This window comes from Numida meleagris, chromosome 1 (genome assembly GCF_002078875.1).
Source record: "Numida meleagris isolate 19003 breed g44 Domestic line chromosome 1, NumMel1.0, whole genome shotgun sequence".
Lineage (NCBI taxonomy): Eukaryota > Metazoa > Chordata > Aves > Galliformes > Numididae > Numida > Numida meleagris.
The window spans coordinates 105,609,477-105,634,895 of NC_034409.1; the positions used below are offsets into that span (position 1 = coordinate 105,609,477).

The 25,419-nt window shown below is 39.4% G+C and overlaps 1 protein-coding gene across 5 annotated transcripts in view; it reads right to left on the minus strand.

The window, feature by feature from the left end:
• Positions 1 to 25,419, minus strand: part of ERG (ERG, ETS transcription factor) — a 109,075-nt gene that overhangs the window by 10,696 nt on the left and 72,960 nt on the right. For 4 of the 5 annotated variants that reach the window (XM_021405609.1, XM_021405614.1, XM_021405633.1 and 1 more), the window contains exons 2-6: positions 22,886 to 23,103; positions 9,783 to 9,934; positions 6,573 to 6,776; positions 5,490 to 5,570; positions 3,436 to 3,507 (exon numbers count right to left, since the gene is read on the minus strand). In XM_021405609.1, the coding sequence (XP_021261284.1) occupies positions 3,436 to 3,507; positions 5,490 to 5,570; positions 6,573 to 6,776; positions 9,783 to 9,934; positions 22,886 to 23,103 (727 nt within the window). The remainder of the gene's footprint in view (positions 1 to 3,435; positions 3,508 to 5,489; positions 5,571 to 6,572; positions 6,777 to 9,782; positions 9,935 to 22,885; positions 23,104 to 25,419) is intronic. The other variant, XM_021405619.1, reaches the window with a different exon arrangement.

The following is a 25,419-nucleotide window of genomic DNA, read 5'->3' on the forward strand; positions in this document are numbered from 1 at the left end:
CCAAATAATTGGAGATCTCTACATTGAGAAGGCTGTGTGATGCTGCCTACTTGTACTCAGTGGCAATTACAGCCCTGAAATAAATTTAGTACAAATTTAGTACTGTGAGAAAATTTTGCCTTTTAACTCAACACATCATAAGATGTTTTTCTGTCTACATCCTCTCCATTAAAAGAAAAATCCAGTTATCAGCCTTGCTTGAAATAGCACAACATTCCAACTTCATTCTTCATTACTTATTGTGCCTTGATAAACATGTTGCTATCCTAGATAAGCAGATCTGTTCATATTCATGGGATGTTAGTACAACATGTTCTTATCTTGGACAGATCTTTGATGGGAATAATTCTGTTTGATGAGACATGTAGACAAACCCATATTAGGTCTTCCTAAGCTCCCGATAGCTTCACTGTATTACTTCTAGCTTGCTGAAACGTCATGTTCTGTTGTAAAGGTGACTGAAGAAGTATGCCTTTGTCATTGCAAATTATTACGAGCCTTGCTCATTTCCTATTTGCTATTGTAGTGCCTTAACAATGGTAGTACTTGATTACTTTCTCTAAAATTGCATCTCACAATTTGGCTAATTGCCATTTAATCTTGTTTATATCTCCCCCACCCATCCTTTTATGGATCCTTTTTATGGAAAAGCTTCTTTGCCATCTAGTTGAAATGCCATGTTTAACGGGAAAGACCAAGGGAAAATTTAGCAAAATAGTTTCTTGACAGAAAAATGAATTCCTGCAAAAATCTTTCTGAAGGAATGAATGAAAATTCTGACCTTAAAGACATTTACTAGTGCTCTACTGTAAAAGATAATATAATACTTTCAAAATTATATGATAATTTATTGCAGAAAATGTTCAGTTAAGATACACCAGCTCACACAGAAAAATAAAGACACCTTATACCCAAACTAATAAATTCCACAAGAAATTGTGTCAATACAGGAAGATGCTTTTAATGTTATTGTAAAGCATTTTGTTTGTGTAGATGTCAGGATTTTTGACTTGGCTAAAGATGCTGAAATGAAGGAGTTCAGCATATCTGATTTGGGATTATTTAAAAACACCTTTTACTTCACAGAAAACTTTTATTTTCCATCACAAGTCAGGGTGAAACAAATACTGAAAATAGAATTTTTCATGTATAGAAAAAACAATTTTTGTCCACCACCACTGGAATCATACCTACAAAGCAGTATTCTTTCACTACAGACTCTCAGACTTGCAGTTGGTTTGGTTATTTGCTAATGACCGAGGTACACCTGGTCTTATGTTACATGTGCATTTTCATTGGTAACTACTGAGAGCTTTGGACATCTAGTACTACTTGCATAGCTGTATTCTAGTTTCTATATCTGCGCTCTGTCTTCTCATCAATATTCCATATTCCTCTGAGCAATTCAAAGTTCCTAGGTGCCATAATAACCTGTGACCCTGAGGGACACAGTCTCATGTTTCATGAAAATAATTTTTTCTGAATATGCTTTTTTTCTAATACTGAGAAGCAGACAATGTAGGTAATCTGTGACACTCTTTATTTTGATAAATATATCATGTTTCCTCATCCCCAGACCCTGAATTGAACAAACTTTTATATCTTTCAGCAGGCTCAAAAGATTTTCCATATTCCCATGTCTTGCTCTCAGCACCATCTAATGCTGCAAATAGCTTTTTTGATAAGGGATGATGAATACAGCTTTCCATGCAAGGCCATAGCGCTGATTTATTATGAAGGGCACAATCTGATTTCCCATATGACCCTCCACTATGCTCTTTCATGCTTTTACTCTTTTCACTTCAGCCAGCAACTAGAGCACTGGCTTTCATTGTGCCATAAATAAAGTTGCCTATGGTTAGCTCTTCTTTTGTGATTGAAGAGGGTTGATTTGAGATGAGTAAGGTACACAAATAATTTGTGCCTTATGCTGCATGTATCAGCTTGTGTTTTGAGCTGTTAGCATATTACAAGTTCATTTATCTCAAATAAGACTTCTGGGCTTCTTTACAGGGATCCCATAGAGGAATCTTTAGGTTTGAGTAATGTCAAAATCTTATGCTGTCTCCAAGTTGTATATCACATTGTACTGAGTCTTTTTTTCCCATTATTAATTGCTATCATAGCAGAGAATGCTGAAGCACCCATAATTTAAGCTTTTTTTAAGTCTTGCTATCAAGTGAATTGGCCAGTTCTTGATCTGTGAAAATATTTTATTTCTTAGAATATGGTAACTTAACTCATTGTAAATAGTTGTGGGACACCTTGGTAAATTCCTTATGAAAGTCAAATTCCAAATATATGAATTGGATCAGTGGTTTCCTTTTTATTCACTAGGGCATTTTTATATATGAATAAATCTAGTAGAAGAGTTAATTTTCCTGTAAATTAAGCAGGGTGGATTTATTCATGTAACAGTATAGTAGGTAGTTCCCTGTCTTTTTAATTTATCAATTAAAAAATCTATAGACATGCATATATACATGTATATAAATGTAAAAAAGAAGTTACTTATGTATTTTCCCTTAATGATTCCCTACAGTGTTGATAAGATGTAACTAAAATATTTCCTATTGAAAAAGAAATGTTTTTAATGGGACAAAGTATCTTTTCAAAAAAGCTCAGTCAATTCTAGTGTAGGACACTTCAGAACACTTGGATGTACGCCTCTGGCTCAGTAATGGGTTTCCTTTAAATTCAGTATTTTGTTCCAACTCCTCTCAGTGTTTTACAGCACTTTGTACTTATTACTGGAAAAACGAATGTCCAGATCAGGCAGTTTTCCAACGTCATTAGTTGTGAAGGGTGATGCAAAGAAAGTTTTTAACTTCACAGAAATGTCCTCATCTTTTTAATTATTCCCTTTTGCCTTTCACAAACCAGCACACCCAAATACTTCGATGGACCTCACACTTCTCAGCAATGAGAACTTTTTTGTGGTTTGTTTTTATTTATTTAAACTCTCAAATTCACGATCAGATCTATCAAACATAAATAAAAAGTAGATAGCAGGAAACATATGTATTCCGAATTTTTAGAGTACTTTTTCCCAATAGATTTCAAGTGATAAAGGAGGATATTCTTGCTTCCTTTTACAGGCAAGGAGATGAAGCACACTGAAAAGAGACTGCATTGGTATTGCACAGCATTGGGATCATGCAGCAGAACACAACTCCAGTCTTACTATTCTCATGTGCTCTGAACACTAGAAAGCATTGCTTCAAAGACAGAGGTAAGTGGAAGACACAGACTTAGTAAACTTTTCTATTTAATCACCTTTACACAATGTTATACATGCAGCCATATAAATATAATTGTGTATGTGTTATGTATGCATAATTTAGCTCTCATTTATAAGAGAAAGTAGAAGGAGTGAAAGAAAGAGATGCTTCAAGAGATTAAATGAGTAGTACAAAAGATTGCCATTGTTCATACCTGGCCTCGTCGTTATTCTTTGTGTTGCTTCTGGGTAAACTGATGTATTTGGAAAAATAAAAGTGGCACCTCCTAAAGAGAAAGAAGACATAACATCTGAAGATTCATTTTCACAGTCCTTAATTCCACTAATATTTTCCCTCTTCTAGTGTGTCTGAATGAAGACTATGAATAAATATTTTATACCTTAGGAATGTTATATGACTTCTGATAGCTTTTGCACCTGCGTAAATCCTCTCAAATTACCGGATAAATGTCTGCGCAAAATCAGTGTTAATGGGGGAAGAGAATCAAGTTCAGTAAATCCCTTCTGTCCTCCCTACACATCTTGACCATGGGTGCAGGTTGTTCCATATCTTCTGAAATAAAACTTCTTTGCCTTCTCTTTGTTCGTATATGACTTTCCAAACCAGTTCATACTTCCAATGGAGACTGCAGCCCTGGGCCAAAGCCTATTCATGTCAGTAGCAATCTTCTCACAGACCTTGGTGTTCTTTGGGCTAGACTCTCAGAAACCCCATTAAAAATATTGAAGATGACTATATAAAATGGTACCTAATATCCCAGGAACTGAAACTGCTTGAACTAAATCAACATACTTCTAATGGCCATTTCTAGAAATGTGAAAAGGATCATAAGGAATTATTTGTGAAGTTACCAATGACTTCAAGAGGAGCTTGTTCCTAACCCCTTTGGGGTCTTTTGAAAATCCCACTCCAAAGCTCTTATGCCAATAGAACAATATATTTTTCTTATGGTCATGATCAGCATGGTATTATTATCCATACTCTCAATGGCAGAAATGCAGGCGATCTCATTTTGGTGAAGTGAATTTTAGAATAGCATTGTCAGTGCACACATGTAGAAAAAGATAACACATGGAACTGCTGAATAACATTTGGATAACTCTATGTGGAAACTGCTTGGCAAATGAGAATCTGGGAAACCAAAGATGGAAAAGACTATGGAGACTATCTATTTTTAAAAAGGGCTTAAGGCTTATTCCAAACCGCATCAAAGTCAATGGAAAATTTTCTGTTGCTTTTGGTGGGGTTTTCTGGAGGCCTATAGCCCACAGTAGGACTTTACGCCAAATGGCAAACATCTAATCTCAGTGGGAGATCTTCTGATCTAGTTCATTTTTCTAGGAAACTCGCTGCTTTTTTATTACAGTGAAAAAATAAATATAAATTTAAAGTTTTCTTATTTCTTTTTCTTTGCATTATCCTTTGTATTATCTTTTTCATTTATCATAAATGATTGTTATTTCTGGTCACTGTAGGTAACTAATACCCTCAGGCATGATCATGCAATATTCCAAACAACTCTAATCAATATGTATACTGTACTGTATGTGCAGTTCCATGCCATCCTCTGTTACAGAACTGCTACAGCAAGATAAAATTTATTATGAAATATTTTTGCAAATATTTTAAGCCACATCTTGATAGACATACTTTTGAGGCCTGTGTTGTATTGTTCTTCCACCTATACTCCATATTTGTCTGGGCTGACTTAACAGAAGGATGAATATTAACAAAAATCATTTTACATTCAGATCAAACTTAGCAGAGATCCCAACACAAACCTCATATGAAGGCTAAAATGAGTTGGGCTGTCTAAATAACAACAATTTTACTGAAGTATACAATATATACCGCATATGAGGGGGAAGCAGCCACAGCACATAGACAAACACTGAAGCACTTTTCAGCCCCACCAATCTTTTTGGGATCCATAGAGTAGATCTGACAGTAAAATGAAACAGAATGAGAAAAAAAGTTTTCAGAGGCAAAGGCCCCAAGCTTGTAGTTTATCATGCGTCAGGGGCCCCGTTAGCTTGTAGAACATGAGAAATTATCAGTGGGGAAACCATTTTGCACCATCTGGCCCTACATGATCCCACCATTTTTCTGTGTGTCTGTGCATAAAACTCATGCACACACACTTCTCCCTCCTGGTTTACTATTTCCACTTTGAGCAAGCAACCCATAAACAGGAATCCTGTGCTTTTAGAATATGACCTATTGCAATGGGAGCAGTGCCAGCATTACCTGTGTTTCTAGCATGCATTAACCGTGGAGAGTTTTGTAAGGCCTTATCAACATCATCTGAAGTCAAATGTGGAAGAGGAGCTACAAAACAAAACAAAAAGCAACACCAAAATGAAAAAAAAAATTGAGAATTATATTTTAAAAACATATTTTCCCATAGAGGATTGTTTGAAAGTGAATCTACCAACAGTCAGTTTCAGTCTGCAGTTTGCAGGGAGGTGTGTGTGCTATAGCTTAGACTGATAGCTTAAACTAGGGCATTCATTTATTTGACATGAATGCAGAATGTTTCTGGCTGATTACTGTCAATGTGCGTGTGGAGAAGACTGCACCGCACTGGTGTTGCAATGCTTGTTTGTTTTTTTTTAAACCAAGTTCAACTTTTTAAACTGAGGCAAACATGCAAAATTTCCTCAAGCTTAGTTGAAAGTACACGAGTCAGGAATTCACTAGTCCCGTCTTTCCCTTTGAAATGTTAGCCTTACACTACAAACACTGTGCTTTTGGGCTTCAGGGACTGTTTACTTTTTTCTTTTTTCTTTTTTTTTTTAGTTTTTTTTTCTTTCTTCGTTTTTTATTCCCCACAAATTTACAGAACATTTATTCAATTCAGTGAAATCTTACTTATCCTATTCATAGTAGAGCAAACTGCTGTCAGTCCTTAGAATCATGCCTGGAATTTGCTTTATAAATCAATGCTTGCATTATTGTTTAGCATTCTCATTGTTAAAATGGAAAGAAATGAATATGTGACCAGAAAAAACATTAGCACTGAATCCCATTTGATTTTCTTCCTACAGTGTACTGATAAATATGCTGAGGTTCAATTTGAATTTTGTCTCAGATGGAAATTTAGAAATATTGCCTAACTCCTTATCTCCAACAAACATGAATGAAAGCCAACTGAAATCAATGGGAATCTTTCCTTTAAACTCAAGAGGCTTTGGATTGAGCTTCCTGCTATATTTTAAAGATCAACGTTATCAACAGAGACATCTGAAAACCCACTGGGTTAAGATCTAAGAGTGGTATCAACCACAGATTGATGGAAGGCAGTACCATAATGACAGAAAACCATCTTACTCTCTCTGAGGTAGTGTAGGTGTGACAGGAGGATATCTGCGTTATAGCTCGGCGTGAGTCTCTGGAAGTCGTCTTTGGTCATTTTACACAACTCTTTCCCATCGATGTTCTGGAACAACAAGATGTCCACGTCTGGGAGACCATACTCCTTCACTGCCCACTCCAGCCACTGCCGTACATGGTCTGTACTCCATAACGTGGGATCTAGTGTTATCACAAAGAATACAGTTAGCTGGGGAGGGGAGAGTGCTGATTCACTGGATCAAAGCAGAAAGAATGTAGTCAAAACTGGAGATACCTTAATCCCCTGTTTACTGACTAGTGGAGATACATGAAGAATTAATTTATCCTGTTGGGTGGAAAGGAGAATAAATGTCCGTTAAAAAATTCTAGTTAAGAGCTGTAAGCCCTGATTATTAAGAAACCCCCTGCTGCTGGGCTTCTTCCATTCAGCATTTTATCTTGCCATTTTTCTGCATTAGTATCCACAGATTAACACAGTCTCCTGTCCACATGAAAAGAATACTACTTAGAAAAGCACTTAAGACAGTCCTTTAACAACACTACAGTCTGTGTCTAAACAATTTTCAAAGCTCTCAGTTGAATCTGTATCTTTATTCAAAAGAAATTTCCACTCAAATCAATGTTACTGTTTCTTGGGCACAGGCTAAGCAAGCACTCAGATTTGGCTATTTCTGTCATAAACTACAGTGGGTCATATTAAAGTATTCCGTACTTCCTTTCCTAGATCGCTGTGTTGTTTTGCTGTATGTTATACATTTACATAGTTTTTTCCTTACTACTTGTTGTAATGGCAAGACCATCTGGAGAAGAAAACAAGAACTAGTGCAGATGCCTTTTTGAGAGTCATGTACAAACCCCTGATTTTAACTTGAAGCTGTGTTTTTATCTTTGAAGTCCTCCTTTTCTGTCTCTTCCACTCTACTTTTTGCTACTCCTGTGACTTAAAGTAAGCCCACACCAACCTAAATGTCCCTAAAGACCTACAATACACATCTTCATAATGTAAGACAGCTCCTGGCATGAAGAATTTCTACTTTTTGCAGAGGAAAGGTAAGAGCCAAGGGGACACAGACTCCTCAAGAGTTTTTGCCTTTCAGTCTACATGATTCTATGATTCTGTGATATCCTGAAGACTCAAAATGGAGAACAAAGAGGTCAAATGGTTGCAGTCCATTGCATAAAAGTCTGTGAAGTGTCGAGTCTTGAAAGATAGCATAAATAGCTTCTTTGTGGCTTAATTTCAGTGCGTTCTATCTCTTTTGACCGCTGTTCTGGCTGGACTGAAGGAGGTGGGCATCACTTTCCATGGGCTAGACACTATTCAGAGACTGTCATGATGTTGCTCACTCCCAGCCCTTCACCCATCAGTGCCTCTGCTTTTCTGATGCTTCTCTTGGAATTTTAAGCCTTTAAAAGTCAGACTACTTGATGCTCTGGAGGTTCAGAGGCTTTCTCCATTCTCCCAAATGCACCAGAATTCACTTAGGAGAACCCCTCCATCTGGTATGAAGTGTGTAGCAAACTAGAGGGAAGTAAGTCTGATCCCTTGGAGTCTAGTTGAGATCACTCACACCTATAGCAGAGAACTCCAGCAACATTCCAATTGGGCTGAAGCAAACCAAACATCAGGAATCTTACCAAAAGATTTTCATTATGTCTGTAATTTTTAAATGTTTCTTATTTATCGTAACTAGGAAGCTAATGCAGCTGGAAATGTGAACATTGCTTTTTTTATTCCTAAAGATTGCCACATTAGTTGTACACTGTCTATGTAATAGTCGAACAAAATATGTGTGATCTATTGCACGGTACCTGCTTTAGCAGGGGAATTGGAATCGATGATCTCTTGAGGTCCCTTCCAACCCCTGAAATTCTATGATTCTATGATTTTTACCCATATATTTCTTGTAGAGATCTCAAAGTAGCAAGGCCGTGGCTGTGACCATCATTCCTTGAATGTCATTCAAATTCACTTCAAAACACAGCTCCAGGAATACACCAAGAAAAAAATGATCTTGCTGAGGTAACCATGCTGAAGGTTACTAAAAGACTGAAAAAAAAGTGCTAACCAGCAAGAAGACAAATGTTTGCTTTTCATATGCCATGAGACTCAGTCTGGTCTCCATCCAGTTAGTCAGGACACTTCATTATTCAGTGCATCACTCTGCTGAGCTTCAGGAAAGAACTGTCAACATCATTGCAGAGGATACTTCAACATATTTGTCCACATATATCTTGACAAATAACTGAAATAATCACAGCTTGCAAAATTGGCCACAGTTAGGACTCTTGCATATCTTAGCAACTGAAAAACTGCAAGAATATTAAGCAACATAATAGTAGCAGCAATATTTCAGAGAGGCACATCTCAGTTAGAGAGGAACCAGTAGCAAAACATTCCCTTCTGTTTGCAGGCTGCAGGTGTTGAGTCTATGCTGTGCATATCTAGTGGTTACTGAACACTCATATATGCCTTGACAGTCTAATGCTGGAACTTCAGAAATATGCATGCTATTTTGCAGACCTAAGCAACAAACCTTCCAGTAGAGGTTTGCATGGAAGACAAGACACGCAGGAGTCCAACTAACTACTGAACCCCATTACCAAGCTTACTACCAGAAACAAGAATTTCTCAATTATGCTCTCATAGTGCACTGGAGTAGTCTGTTTGCTTATTACAATGTATTACACTGCCCAAACTCAGGGAATAACCTAGGTAAATGGCTTTCATGCACTGTCTGATTTCACAGAAGCTCTTATGTTTTTAGCATGTTGAGAAGCAGACTGTGTTTTCTATCTGGATGGAAATGACGTGGTATAGTGATCCTTTCACCCTTCCACCCACTCTGCACCCAGTCAGTTTATGGGGTTAGGAAACAGAAGTTGCTATTTATTTTGCTTGTTTTAGTTGAGGGTGAAATAGTCCAAAAATGAGTGAGAATGGTCATATAGGATCTGAGTGCCTGTAAATAGCCAACTCTGCCACAGAACCTCAAAGAGCATGTTGAGGAGGTAGCTTCACTGTGGTATTTCCCAGATCATTCTCTTAACCCTGGGAAATTATGGCTCTTCCTGATGCCCTGTATCACACTGCCACTCTTCCTCAAATCTACCTAAATGAGATTAGTAGATTTATCTGGAGAAATGCATTTGTTTGCGTGAAGATTTTTGTGTAGAGAGTCTAACCTGCTGGCACGATAACTCTTCGTTCATTGGTAGTCATATTTGGAGGTGGAATGTGCTTCTCTTCCATGTAGCTTCCATAGTTCATCCCAACATTGTCTGAACCGCTAACCATTTTCCCTCCTTTTGCCACGCTGCAGTCATCAGGTGAATTCCTAGACAAAGAAGAGAGAGGTGTGCTTTGATTATTATTCCAGTCCCTACGAATATCCTCAGCAAGGATGAGTGAGATAGGAAAAATAAATAAAGGGACTGGAGCATCAGGAGTGGGTTGTCATTGAAAAACTCAGTGCCTATTACCCAATGACTCTGCTGATTCCTTCAGCTGCTTCAGAAAAAATGACCAACCTCCACAGACAGTCTATTTTTATTTTAAGGAGATTGGTCTCCTTGTCTCCAAACCTATAAATGCTCTGATTTATTTCCAGAGACAGGGCTAGAATGAAGGCTTGTTCATGAGGTTGCTGAGCATCGCAACTGCAAGTCGCTGTGCTTCTCTCTCCAAGCATCTCACAGACAACTCAGCAAAACACAGAGATGCACTTAATGCATCAGATAAAAAAAAAAATATAACTAGTTGTCATTAGCCTTGGACAGCTTTCCAGTTCCACTGCTGTCATTGTTTCACATGAGCCATACTTGATTGCACTTTATATAAAGCAGTGTAGACATATTTCTGCATATGGCCCACAGAAAAGAAACATTTACCAAAGCCATGATTCAAAATACCACACACATGACTGGAAAAACTTTTCAGCTCCTGACTAGCACAGTCTCTGTGGTACGATAGTCAAGAAAGGGAAATCTGCAGAGGATCTGCAACCAGACACCTCTTTAATTTTGGCTTTGCTTTCTGAATGGAGTCTCTAGCTTTAATATCCCACAGAGGGTTCCCTAATGGCATTTTAATTGCATCACAGTTTTCCTTCTGGCAGACAGAGACATATTTGTCCCTTAATTTAATGTCTACAATGTGTTCCATCAGAGAGAGAAAAATTGTTACAAAAATCAAAAGAAAGCACAGAGCTGTTGGGAATACCTTTAAATGCAAAGAGGTTGTTCGGCAATGGAAGAATGGTGTGACTTGGGCTTGAGTTTCTTTATTGATACTATATTACTAACAACCTTTCATTTAGTTCTGCCATTTAACTGCTGAAATTGCATTGTGGTCGTACTACACCAGCAGTTAGTTAGATTGCTATGCTTCATTTCAATTCCTTGCAAACTAACTAATAAGCAGCCAAAGAACTGAGAGACCCTCCAAGGACCCAGACTCTTGAAAGGGTGCTTCAGGATCTGCCTTCATTACCCAGCTCCAAATGTGTTTCACTAAGAGCCTCTTGCTCTCCTCGGCTTGGAAACCCCATCTCTTGCTGAAAGCATCAGGCAGCAGCATCACTGAAAGCCAATCAATGTTCAGACTACAGGCCCTTTCCCAGAAGAGTTAGTAGAATGTTTGAGAGCAAAAGAGGAAAAGAAAGGTACAGTTCAGCCCACTGTCTGCTCAATACACATTAGAAGGACATGGCAGATATTTTATCCAATGCCCAAGAAACTCAGAAGCATTGACTGTTCAGAACTGCCATCAGTCAGGAACGAATGCAGCTATAATTGTTCCACATGTCTGTTTCAAAAATAACTAACATTTTGGAAGCTGAAAAGATTTAGTATACATCTTAAACAATGCAAATATATTTTAAGTATATAATTTTTTTTCCAAGCAGTGTTACTACTCATTTTACCATGTTTTGTTAAGGTATATATATATGAAAAAAACAAGCAACCAACCACCACCACCACCAAAAAACAACAAAAATGTGCCGATGGTGTTCAGTTAAAAAAATACATATATGACAGAAATCATTCCAGAGGTAGTGTCATCTTCTCTAGGAGAAGGAACAGGGCCCTGAACGGTGCCTGGGAAATGCTGGCTGCACATACCTCTTTCAGGTATAAAATGTCTTGGGTGCTGCTCAACACACTACATATGAAATCTGCCTTTTATAAGGATCCTACAATTACTCTGTCAGCCACAGAACTGAATAATAACCACAAGGGAAAATACAGTCAGCACATGGTCTTGCCTGTCACTGAGTGGTTGTGGATTTAGGCTTCCACCACAGAATGAGAATACTTCAGTGTTATTCTCTCAGGTTTAATTTCTCTATCCCACTACATACCTATAAATATAATTCTGGGATGCAGCTTATTTCTGTCAAAACAGAGCTAAGCAAAACAAAGTAACTTCTCTTTCAGACATAAATATGTTGAAAGTGAGCTTTTGAGATGATTGCTTGTGACTAAAATGTTGGCTTTTTCTGTTTACCTTTAGCAAGTAGAAATGGCATCTATGTGTGAGTCTGCGGACTAAATCAGGTACATTTGGAACCAATGGCCAATTCCTGCTCTTGTTTATACCTGTGCAATATCTATCCTGATTCCTAAGGTTTTGTGTTACAAAGAGAAAAGAAAGAGCAGTATGGCCCATTCACTGACTTTCTGTATATTTTTTGGAAGCAGAGAGCTAACAGCATCCTTTGGCCTACCTGGCACAGTTACTTTATTTTATTGCTTTCTCTTTTTCCATGAAAAGGAACACGGGATAAAGGCATATCAAAATCCTGCTGCTGATGTGAAATACAGTATCAGTACTAGCTTACACCACTTCCATGGGCAATTGTGCATTAAAAACACTCTTGTAAACACTGAGCAGTAAGTGATGTGAAAGACCCAGTAGCAGCAGACAGCTTTTGGCAGCCTGACAGGGCTGCTGAGCTGGTTCCCTGATACGAATATAAACAGACAGAGGGTGGGGTAGAAGATCATAAATGGGTTATAATTTTTCATTAAAACCCAGAAGGAAACAATCAAGAGTTTTGTCTTGCTGGTGTGCTGGGTGGACAAAAAGATCCCCAGTTCAGCAAACCTTCTGTGCTTAACTTTAAGAATGCACGCAGCTCTGTAGGAGCTAACACGACTACTTGGGTACTTCAAATTGAGCGTGTGCTTATGTGTATCACTTAGCCAGGGCTCAATTCAGGTGGCTGGAGCTGACTTCTACAGCATAGAAAGCAAAACTGAAAATACAAGTAGACATTAGAAAATCGTGGTTTTTGCCCAGAAGAACAAAAGAATGATTGTCTTCAAAGGTCTTTTTTTAGGACATTCTGTGAGCCTGTATTTCTGAACCACCATGGGAGCAGGGGCAGTGGAAAAGCAGATTTTCAGAACCTGTGCCCAGCACAAAGGGTGCAGCTCTGCAGTGATTCATCCTTGGCTCCAGGTCTGAAATGAAACCTGAGATGTTTTTCTTCACAGCTGCATGTTATTTCTACCCTTTGTAAATATACTGTGTTATACCTGGAATTTACCCAAATAATAAGAAAAGAAAGTGTAAAGGCTATAGCCATGCTACCCAAGCGCACTTTATCCAGTCTTGAGCTGAGTCAGCTCTGATTGCTGATAAATGTTTGTCGAAGAAAGTATTTCTCCATGGTCCCAGATCTGGAAGCCTTGCCTTCATTCAGGGTTAGTTAGAATCAAGGTGTTTAAATTTAGCACCCACTCCCACTCAAGATGATTGGCATTTTGCCAACCACTGACTGATGAAAGCAGATGCAAGTTCATAAATAAGTGTATGAAACACATTTTTCCTCTTCACTTTGCTACTATTTTCCTCATGTGACATGAAACACCTGTGTTGTTTTAAAATGCAAGGTGTAAGAAAAACAGAGATGAAGAATAAAAAAATTTACATAATCTCCGTGACATTCTTATAAATCCTTGTTTTTAACATTTCTGAATTTCAGAGATAAATAAATGAGAAAAACTGTGTATTGTAAATATCTACACAGTGTCTTCCTAAGTTAATTTAATATCCACAGCGTGGATAACTTCTTTACAGAGTTACGTACAGAAAAGCGATCTCAGAATAGTAGAGGTGCATAGAAGCATCTTCAAAGAGATTTCCATGTGTTGTTCTCTGACCAGCCTGGGACTGATTAGGTCAGAGGAGATGCTGAGCTACCATAAATTCTTCTTCTGCAGACAAATGCTGACACCATCCTACAGGACACAGACCTCTTTGCTTTCCCCTCCTCACCCATTTTTTTAATGCCAACAATCTGAGAAAGAGGGGAATGGCCCCAGCAGGGCTACGGTGTCACCATTCCATCCTTACAAAGAAAAGGGAGAGCTATGCAAAGCCAGATCCCTCATGGAATTGAGGCCAGCATATGTAAATTCATAGTTAGCCAAAATGATATCATATAAGGGTCAGCTCATACAGAGTATATTGCAAAGCATTCTCAGGCTCATGCCCACTCACTGCAGCTGCTCCAGCTGTAGTGCAATTGGCTGGTGCTTTCCCTCCAAAATGAGTTATCACTGGGAAAATGGTCCGTGGAGAGATACTCCAAATCCCTGGGACTTCTTACTTTGAGGTACATTGTTGTTCCATAAAGCTCACTTCACACACTTCAGTCCAGAATGTCAACTCAAAGAGTTACACACCTGCAGCCCTACGCTCTCCCCCCTAGCCCTCTACTCTCCCACTTCCATTCTTAGGAATCAGTGGGATTCCCATCTACTAAGACCTGTCATCACAGCCACACATAAAGAGGGGTCCAGTGGGTCTCCCTTTGGCAACAATCTCTATCCCAACAGAGAGGACGAGCGCATAAAAGACATGAAAATGCCCAAAAAAATGCATGTAGGTTAAATCATCCCTGGGGTGCACATACAAGGCCTCACACAACTGCTTAGTGAACTGTGCTAGGGGGCTGCTTCCCCAGCAAACACACAAATAAGCAAATAGGGTAGAAGGGTGGGTGGATGAGTAGCTTAGTGCCTGGCTGTGGCCTGAATCACCCCCGCTCCCTGTTGGGGTGGCCATGTGAAAGGTGGTGCTCGCCCACAGGAAGGGGACAGTCAGGGTGGAGGGGTAGGAAGCCCCCTGGGATCAGCGCTGCCCACTAAAGCTGGCTAAAGCTGATGCTGAAGCCATGGTGACAGTCTGTTTATCTTTGCTAGGAGGTGAGTGTCAAATGCAATCCTACGAAAACAAAAGTAATAAAGGAAAACTGAAGTCCTCCTGGGGCCACATGCTCATGGAGGTGCACTGCCCCATCCTGGACTATGTGGGGGCAACCAAACAGAGTTTTGACAGCCACAACAAACCAGGGCTGTGGAGAGCCTGTACTTAGGGCAGTCCCACACTAACACCCACTACAGCACCCAAAAGAGGGTCAGTACTGCTGGGGGCATGCCCCAGACCTCGTAGTGCTCAGGGCTGCATGGCACACGGGTCCCTACGGGGTATCACGTAGAGTGCCTGGTTCCTTCCTTCAACAAAAGGAGAAAGCAAACACCACATACCAGCATGTGCACTTTGTTGGCTTTCTGTAAGCAAAACAAAACATGTTTGTTTATTGTGTATGCAGCAGCAGTTCATTTTCAATCTAACAATAACTTCTGCTAATTGAAGCAATCTTTTTTAATGCTTTTTTTTTTCTGTTTTTGTTTTTGCGTAACTTTCCCAGCTATCTTGCAGTCCACAGCTGCTTCAAGCCTTAAGGCCATCATGGCAAATTAAGGCAGTCAGCGTCTGGCTCACTAGAGGCCAGTCAAGCTATAAATATTACCAGCCTGGCTCTTAGTGTTCACAGTGTGGGGAAACAGCTGGTTTAAGTTTGACTGCACGTTGTCATTCCTCCATTAGTGCAAACACTTCAATATTTCTTATGTGTGAGGTTGGAGTGAAGAAAGGGAAAGAAGGGAATGGGGTCACTAAAAGCCAAAGCTAAGAAATGATGTTCTTTACATACATAATTTACAATTAGATTGCTGCCTGGGAGAACATTGAATTCTGATATGGTGATAGCTCGGCCAAAGCCACAATGACTTCCCAGTTGGCCTATAACTTTCAGGACCTATTTTCTCTTGTTTTTCTTTTATTATTTTTATAGAAATTCTATTATAATGGTAATGGATTACATTTCTCAAATTGTATTTCATTTCAAGAACTTGTATTTGTGGTTTCATAAAATATGAAATACTGGGAGACAGGGCCCTTCCCAAGCCGCATGTGCCTTCTTTTGTGGGCAGGGATCATATAGAAAGTTAGCAAAGTAGAGAATGCCAAACATAAGCAGAAGTGACATCTTGTAAGGAAAACATAATCCCCCGTGTCTGTGGAATGTCTGCTGATTTTCATGATCAGTGTTATTGGACTGTGAGGCTGATGGGTGTGAAATGTATAGTCAAAGAAGATTAGCCACTTTTCTTTTTCCTGCTCGCATTCTCTTTTGTCTTGAAAATGCTGTTCCCAAGCTCCAAATTCTGAGCACACTCACTGATCCTACCCTGATCAAAACCAAACACCTATTAATGAAGAGAGAGAGGAGAGTTATTTCCAAACACACTGGTTCAGAGACAACCTATTTACTGTCAGAGCCTGTACTGTGCCAGCATGGGGGAGCACCACAACCACTGCCTCTAAATGCTCTAAACACAGTAAATACTGTACTGGAAATAAAACAGTAATGATAGGAACAGTCATAAATAATGATGGTGACTATAACTCTTGTGAGGTCCTATGTCAATGTTTGAAGGCTAATTTTATATTTCACTGCCCATATGAGAGCTTTTGGTTGCTTAGCACTTCGGAAATTTTGGCTTTCCCCATCTCCCTCTTGAACTCCTAAGTTTGAGCACACAATTTAAGCATCAGTGGTCAATCCAAAATATAGCCATGCTAATTAAGTATTAACATTACCCCAGGCTGGAAAGGTTCTTAAAACTCTTGCCTTGCCCTTGCCAGCTCAGAACCCCCCCAAAAGGGGTTCTGAGCTTGCAGGGCTAACAGGTAGCTATGATAGTGGTGAACTGGAGAGGGGGGTTATTTTTCTCCTTGGCAACATGTTTGCCTCAGGAACAGAGCCAAACCATGCACACACGCATAGGCACACTAATGTTAAGCTGGTGGATTTTCAGAGTGAAGAGGTACTTCTTAGAGTAGCCACACATAAAGCCCTGCATGAAGAAGATCATGAATTTGTAGTTTTTCCCGTCTGGTAGGCAGCCACCAACCACCCAGTCAGTGGGAAAAAAAGATTGTCAGTCTGAGATAACTAACACCATGTCCTTTTATACAAGATAAATGTTTCTTTATATAGGCAGCTCCAATAAGTGCATTAGAAAAGCACAGCAAAGATCTCCCAGCTTTGCTGCGGACTGACACAGAGGCTGACTCAATCCTTGTTGAGCCTGAGGAGAAAATCCCATTGACTGCTATGGGTTTTGGACCCTGCTTGTTTAGTCTGAGCTGAGGTTTACCAAAAATGTATGCTGGTGTTATGCGACCAGATGTGGATGGGATGGCACTGAGCCTCTGCGGCAGGGTTGTGCTCCAGTGATGGAAAAAGCCATGCCCTTGAAAAACAAGTGATGTTAAAGTAATTATTGCAGATCAATCCTGTTTCTTGATGTGCTAGTTGCACAGAGGGTGTGCAAATGCTCAAATTAGAGCCATCAGTATCATCCCACAGACTGGAGCATAATGCAAATGTGCCTTACCTAGCTTAAAGGACGCCAGCCTGCTTTCTGGGAACGGGATGGTTCTGTTGTGCTGGCAATGCAGAACTCCATATGGATGAATGCACATCCTTTGTGATTGGGCAAGTAAGCTGGCACATAACTAGACTATGCAAGGTACCTCAAGTGCTACTCATTCCAATTCACTTTTTTGTACAGCATGAAATAGCAACCATTTAGGAGGGCTTACATCAAGTGGGGGCAAGAGGGGAAGAAAAAACAAGAGGCCACTCTGGACTCTGAAATTCCTTCTGTGTGTCGCACGCACTCAATCCAACTAGTTCAGAGGCTGTTTGATGAAAATATAGAACACTAACATGCAAAGAAAAATGGTATTTCCCAAAAGAGCCAGTACAAAAGATATATTGAGTGATAATTTCATTTTCGAATGGTTTTCAAGCAACAATTGGTAGCACTTAAAACAACATTTTGCACATGATTAAATCTTAATGACAACTAATTATTTTTGGCATTTCTTAAAACTTCTGCATCAGCCAAGCTGATGTTGGAGAACTTTTGCTATGCTTTCACTGTAGCTAACATTTAAAATGCTTTTGGAATGAAATCATCACACTGCTCGTGGCAAGTAAAATTTATCTGAGGTCTCAATAGGACCCTGCGTTCCACTCCAGACTCCCTCAAAAAAGAAAGATTACCTACCAGTAAATGTACAACTTCCAAGCTACATTCATGTATTCCCACCCATGGGATGGTAGGAATATATGGGTAAGGTTTATCAGAACCCACTGAGTAATTCACAGACTTAAATGTTGTACCCAAGGCCTTGTGAGAGATTTCCAGATAAGTGAATTTCACCCTAAATGCACAAAGTGAGTTGCATTCATTCATCGTAATGAAACTGGTTATTCTTAATTTGATAAAATATATAAAGAATGATTAACAGTAAAGTAACACTGTGATGTAGGCAATCTCCAGATTTATATTACAGTGCCTCACTATAGCAGGATGAATCTTTTGGTCTAACTCAACAGCACTACTAAACAGCTGGAAACAATATTATTACATTCAGGTGAAGGACTGATTATATGGTGGCACAAAAGGTCTCATTAGATTTATGTACCTGGAGGAAATATAAGGTCTGAACCAACATAATGGATTTGAAGAAACTGAATTTGATACTATGTGTGACAATCTACATTATAAATGCAACAACAGCAAGGTAAATGACAGCTTTAATTTCAACTTTTCTTGCTTTATTTAATTTAAGGTAGGCTTTTAGGCTATATTTTCTGGTGCTGTGCAGCAAATTTGTGCAGTTAATCCCTCTGCAGCACACTGGAAATAACCCTTTAATTTCATTCTAAAGTTATTTTCTTCAGTATTCACAGGAGTGCCAGTTCTGAGGCCATTATGATTTGAGATTTAATGTTGGGCAATTACAGCCTAAGTACATCTGGGGAGAGTCTGAGCAGAGTGAGTACATTTCTGCCTTGAGTGGGTACTAAATTGTTGATGTGTAAGTGGTCCAGTACACTCCTAAAACTTTATATCCTGTTCCAGACAGCAGAATATATGGCCAGGAAGCAGCCTAACACAGAGGGAAGCAAGAGGGGGGTGGCAAAAAATGATGAAATGAGCCATTCTCTGGTTGCTACTCTGTGGGGTCTGGCACCCTGTTTTGCATCCTCTGTGCATGGCATTATTCAGACTCAAGCTCATACATAGGAAGACAATTATGGAGGACCTTCAGATATCCTAGAGATAGCACTCTTGGGGCATAAGAATTTAATTTAAGGAAAGAAATGAGCAAGGTGGGGAAGGCAGATAACGTGCTGACAAACAGCAGATAATCTGCCAGGAAAGCAATGAAACACCAACATACAAGTGGCAAAAGCTAGAAGGTACTTGCGGAAGGAACAAATGGTTTTCAGATTTATAATTGATACATATATTGCACTGAACTGCAGTGTCTGAAGTATTGGCAGTCCTAATCAATATGAGACCATAATATTTTATATACTTGTTTAGGAATAATATGTTACCAGTAAGTAAATTCATTGTATGCAAGGCTTGAATGATCCACACTTCTTATTACAACTGGCAGGAATATTGCATACTAAGAAGCATTACAATTCCTAAAGCATTATAACTCTACCCATAATATACACAGATACATATGAGTTTTTGAGTATATATATGTGTATACGAGAAATGTCACAACATACTTTTATTTTTTGCTTGGTAAGGTTAATTATCCTTTAAAACTATAATATTATTATATAATATATTATTATATAATATATTTTATTTTATTTTCAGGCATGTGTTAGGCCTTACAAAATAATAGATTTCGGAAGAAATCATGTAATAAATATTTTTATTTGCATGTTAAGTATAAGCATTCAGTATATGCATGATTTTCTTTTCTTCCATTTATCTATTCTTATCCCTGGTAGTCTCTAAATGACTTTTCTTTTTTTTCAACAAAATGTCTTGGAAATTGCAGTGAAGTATGAGATTTCCTGGTTTTCTCCAGTTATCAACTCTGCAGTGCTCGGTCAGTAAGGGAGGCTGCTAAATCCAAGGCTAATACATGAAATCCTGATTTAGATGCTGTGAGTTATTATAGTCAATAAAGAAATAATTACATTTATTTCTATTATATCATAGAATCATAGAATCATTTGAGTTGGAAGGAACCTTTAAAGGCCATCTAGTCCAACCCCCCTGCAGTGAACAGGGCACCTACAGCTCCTTCAGGTTGCTCAGATCCCCATCCAACCTGACCTGGAGTGTCTCCAGGGATGGGGCATCCACCAACTCTCTGGGCAACCTGTGCCACTACGGTTCTTGTAAAAAAAAATTTCTATAGTCAACCAGAACATGCCCTTTATAAAACAACTCTTCTGATCAAGAACATCTTGCAGTTAAGAGTACCAGCCTGCATGTCCTCTTATGCAGAGCAACCCTCATGTTAACTGTCATGCTGCTTCATGTTGGGAAACAATGGTCACCACTGAGCTGCACACTTTCTAATGATGGCCATAGTAAGCACCTTTGAATGATGCTATTTAGACAAAAATGAGGAACATAGTCTATATGCACTGCTCAGATGATTTACATTAAAGTCTAAGTCCTAATGATAAGGTAGGTAGCCAGAATATAAATAAATAAATATACATTTATGTATACATATAATTTTATTTTGGAGAGAGGAACACAACATTGTATCTTTTTTTTTAAATGGACTTTATGAACTTTACACTGAGAAAAACTGTGAACAGTTGCCTTACATAAAATTCAGAAAAAATATTTAGTAGTAGTTTTAGGAAGCAGATGAAACTAATTTTGAATTAATATACAATTTGTCATCTTACCTGTGCATTTGATTAACACACACACATCAACAAACAAACAAAAAACACAACAAAAAAAATTCACTAAGAGTGATTCATAATACGTAGGCTCACAAGAAGACTTCCCTAAACCTTTGTGACTTCAGTTCACCATTTATTTCTCTGTATCTCAAGTCTTTCTCTATTCACTGGAAAGTCTGATTTGACTTCAGCTCGATTTCCATCCTTATTAGTAAAAAGTGTAAGTGTAATAAGCTATTAAACTGCTTTGTCCTGCTTCGTGGTGCTCATGACATTAGCACAGCAAATGTGAACAGTAACCACAGTGCCTATGGCTGAGGTTCTTCTAAACAGCTGGTGCTGGGAGATGAGATTAGTAGGTGGGCGTTTGTGACAGAGTGATGTGAAGCATGATCTTCACTGGTACATCACCAGCAATTGTTGAGTATTCTGGACCTCTGCCCTTCAACAACACCAAAGGAAAACTGTTTTGACAGGCAGGCATTTTACACAGGAAAGTACTTTCTTGGATAGTTTCCTTGAAAAAAAAAAAGCATCACTGTGCTTTTTCAAAAGGGAAAACACAGAGTGCTCACTCCTATATTTGGGAGAGCCACCAGTCAATATACACAAAAGCTACTGCATTACTTTTTCAACTTAATCCGCGCAATTCTCCATGATTATTACATTTACAAAATGGATGAGAACACATTCACATGCTGTGGCTATTGCGTGTTGAACTGAAATGGTACTTCTTCATTGCAAGCTCTTCTAAAATCCAACTCTATTATTACACTTTTCAGCACTGTATTTGCAGTAAATATAAGAGTAACGATCAACAGTTAATTCCCTCTGCCATTACAAGAATTTGCTTTCTATGTTTCTCTATCTGGTTATATTTAAAGCAAGAGTAACAGACCAAATCACTGTATTTTGACAACTTCAGATGAGTTTTAGATCACATACTCCATGGATGGATCAAAGTAGCTGCCCAAAATCACATCACAGGCACATTTTCCTAACTTTTATATATGCTCTTTCACCTATGGTGCAGTGCAAGTTCACATCCTCCATTATCCACAGTCAGAGGGAACACAGAAAGGTACTGCACAAGCTCACAAGAAGAATGCCTGTAGCACCTTCTGAGACCCTCAGTAACATCTGAATGGGGGTGGCAGGTGTGATACACAGTGTAAGAGAGACCTGTAGGTTTCTGGAACAGCAGCTGGTGGCAAGGTGAGATTTTTCATGGCACCTAAATGGTGCTAGATTCATAAATTCCAACAAGTTAACTGTGCCCATCATAACAGGGCATCAAAGAGGCTGCACAGCCAGCTTGCTACTCTGGACTTGAGGAGAGCAGACTTCAACCTCTTCAGGGAACTGCTTGGCAGGATGATGTGGGATAAAGCCCTGGTGGGAAGAGGGGCCCAAGAGAGCTGGTCAGTATTCAAGGACCACCTCCTCCAAGCCCAGAAGCTGTGCATCCCAAGAAAGAAGAGGTAGGTAAGAATGCCAGGAGGCCTCCATGGATCAACAAGGAGCTCCTGGACTTACTTAAGCACAAAAAGAAAGTCTATAGGGAGTGGAAGCAGGAATGGGTTACCTGGGAGGACTACAAAGAAGTTGTTTGAGCAGCCAGGAATCAGGTTAGGAAAGCTAAAACCCACATAGAATTAAATCTAGCCGGGGACATAAAGGGGAACAAGAAGAAATTCTACAGGTGTATCAGTGATAAAAGGAAGGCCAGGGAAGCTGTGGGCCCTCTCCAGAAGTAAACTGGAGACCTGGTCAAGAGAGATACGGAGAAAGCTGAGGTTCTCAATGACTTCTCCGCCTTAGTCTTCACCAGCAAGGGCTCTAGCCACACCACCCAAGCTGCAGAAAGGAAAGGTAAGAACCTGGAGAAGGAAGATCTGCCTCCTGTAAATGAAGATCAGGCTCAAGACCATCTAAAGAACCTGAAGGTGCACAAGTCCATTGGACTTGACGAGATTCATCCATGGGTTCTGAGGGAACTGGCAGCTGAAGTTCCCAAGCCGTTATGCATCATATTTGGAAGGTCTGGAGGGAGGTGTCCTTGCCTATAGCAGGAGGATTGGAACTAGATGATCTTAAAGATCTCTTTCAACCCAAACCATCCTATGATTCTATAATAAAAGAGTACATCAGCAGTGGTAGCAGTACGGTTATTACCTTGACCCATTAACCTGATTTGGATTACACTCCATCTTGATGGTGACTCTCGCCGGAGGCTGTGATAACCAGTCCTGCTGGGGAACACGTGGGCTCATCTTTGATGTCTGCCCATATTCACTGGAGGAGGAGGCTGTCATCTCTGTCTTTGCAAGGTGGGGCGATCCGTAGGCACACTCAAACAAGGACTGGTCTTCACTCACTACTGATAATGCTTCCTGCAAACAAGAGAAGTCAGTATGTCAGCATTTCAGAGCAGATATTACACTATATATCAAGAAAAAAAAAATGCTTGTCTACCTCATGAGAAGACCAACAATTGTTTGCTTGGTTAAATGTGTGTTACTTTTTAGGTGTGCTCCTGCTACTGGCAGATGTGAGGACTTACTGTGCCAGACACACATCAAGGAAGGACAACACCCCTCATACCTGACACCTTGTGCTAACAGCAGAGGAGAGGCACACACATACTCATCCAAATGCTTGGGAATAGTGACAGGGAGGTGGGTGAGAGGAGTGGGCAGGGAAAACAGCTCAGGCCCCTCACATTTCAGGTATGGATGTGGAAGGCCAGCTCTGCCATGGGTGCCAGCTGACACCAGCAAGAGATGGCCAGAATCTGAGCTTTGCTGACTCATGGGGAGCTCCTCTTCCTTCCTATGGGACTGGGGTCAATTCCTACCTGGATGGGATGCCAAGACACAGCTGGGTGTGAATTATACAGGAGAAAGCAGGGACAAGATTGCAAATACAGGATATTATTTCACTCTGTTTACTACCCACTAAAAGACATTTTCAAATAGTAGGCATCAAGCACTATATAATGGATATATTTCTTACCATTGCCACACAACTAAAGTGAAGCAATTTTATTCTTAGAATCATGGAATCATAGAATTAGCAAGGTCAGAAAAGACCTACAAGATCATCCAGTCCAACCATCCAACTACCACCAATAACCCCACTAAACCATGTCTCTCAACGCAATGTCTAAATGTTTCTTCAACACCTTCAGGGATGGTGATTCCACCACCTCCCTGGGCAGCCCATTCCAGCGCCTGACCACTCTTTCAGAAAAGCAGTATTTCCTAACATCCAGCCCGAATCTCCTCTGGTGCAACTGTTCCTATTTGACCTGAATCCAGCTAATGTAAGTTAATTTAGGAATATTTAGGATAGTCACAAGTGTAAACTAAAACATATGGGGTTGCTATTTATTGATATTACTGGTGACAGTAAATATTGCCTGTACTGTGGATACATATTATATTGTACAAGAAAGGAAAGTACCAATAGTTGAACTTTCTGAGGAGGACAGTGAACACCAGAAGTATGAACTCAATTAATAAGGATTATGTGAATATCTAAAAAACTATGGGAAAAACAAGATGAACATAAATGAAGCCAGGAGAAGGACTCAGCCTTAACACTTCAGGAAAAATATCTTGTTATACACAGACAAAGTGAATTTCAATTCGCTAGGTAGCATTGTGTTCTGATTTAACAGTACTTCTCTGTAATCCATCTTGTTAGCTATCAGTTAGGGTATGATGACTGCTCTGTAAAGGCCCTGCAGAAATAATTAGGTTTCTGCCAGCTTTGGATGCCATTGGGTTTGTTCCTGTGTGGAAGTCTCATTACTACGATAGTGAGAATTTCTGATGTTTTACTCCAAGTTCTCGCTAATCTTTGTTGGCAGTCTTGAAGGACACTAGGATAGGTAACATCCTTCCCTTGTGCACATTACAGAAGCTGCCTTGGTCAACTAGGCTTTTGCATAATGTTGAGGTGTCTGCATAACTAGAGAGTATGGTCTAAATTAGAATTAGCCTTACTGCCTCCTTAACTATCTTTTCTCTCTTCTTGCACATGGAGATAGAGATTTCACTGGGGGAAACAGTAACTGTGTTTAGCATCTGTTCTGCTGCTCCTCCTGTCAGCCAGGATGCAGATGATCATACCTACTGACCTCTCTTGCAAATGCCATTAGGCCCATTGATGTACATCTATGAGCAAGAGCTATGGGATGATACATGTGGTCCTTGCACACCCCTATGCATAGGGAGAAGTTTTCAGAAACACATGAATTGGAGCTGTGTGTTGAAGGCTGGTAACTGCTGACTTTTTACCTCCTAGTGATCTTAAAAAGTGAGGATATCTGGCCCAGGAATTTATGAATCCATTGATCTTGCAAGACACAGTGATGCTGAAAATTAGAGGTTAATAAAACCTGATATAACCTCATGTGAAACACACTCTGTGGTAAAGCATAGAAATACCATCACGTGAAACACTTCTCAACTATATAAGAATCTATGACAACTGATATAATTTTGTATTCCAAAAAACAGACATAAAATATCCTTCAGCAGTTCCTGATGTGCATCATTTCATCTGGTCCATCCTTGATTTCTCTTTACTAATTAAAACCTTCAAGTCTTAACCCTACATAAGCTGTAAAATGAAGACTCTAACAGCAAACTAGTGTAACAAATAGATGATAAAAGGAAGAATTGATATTTCTTTCTTAAATA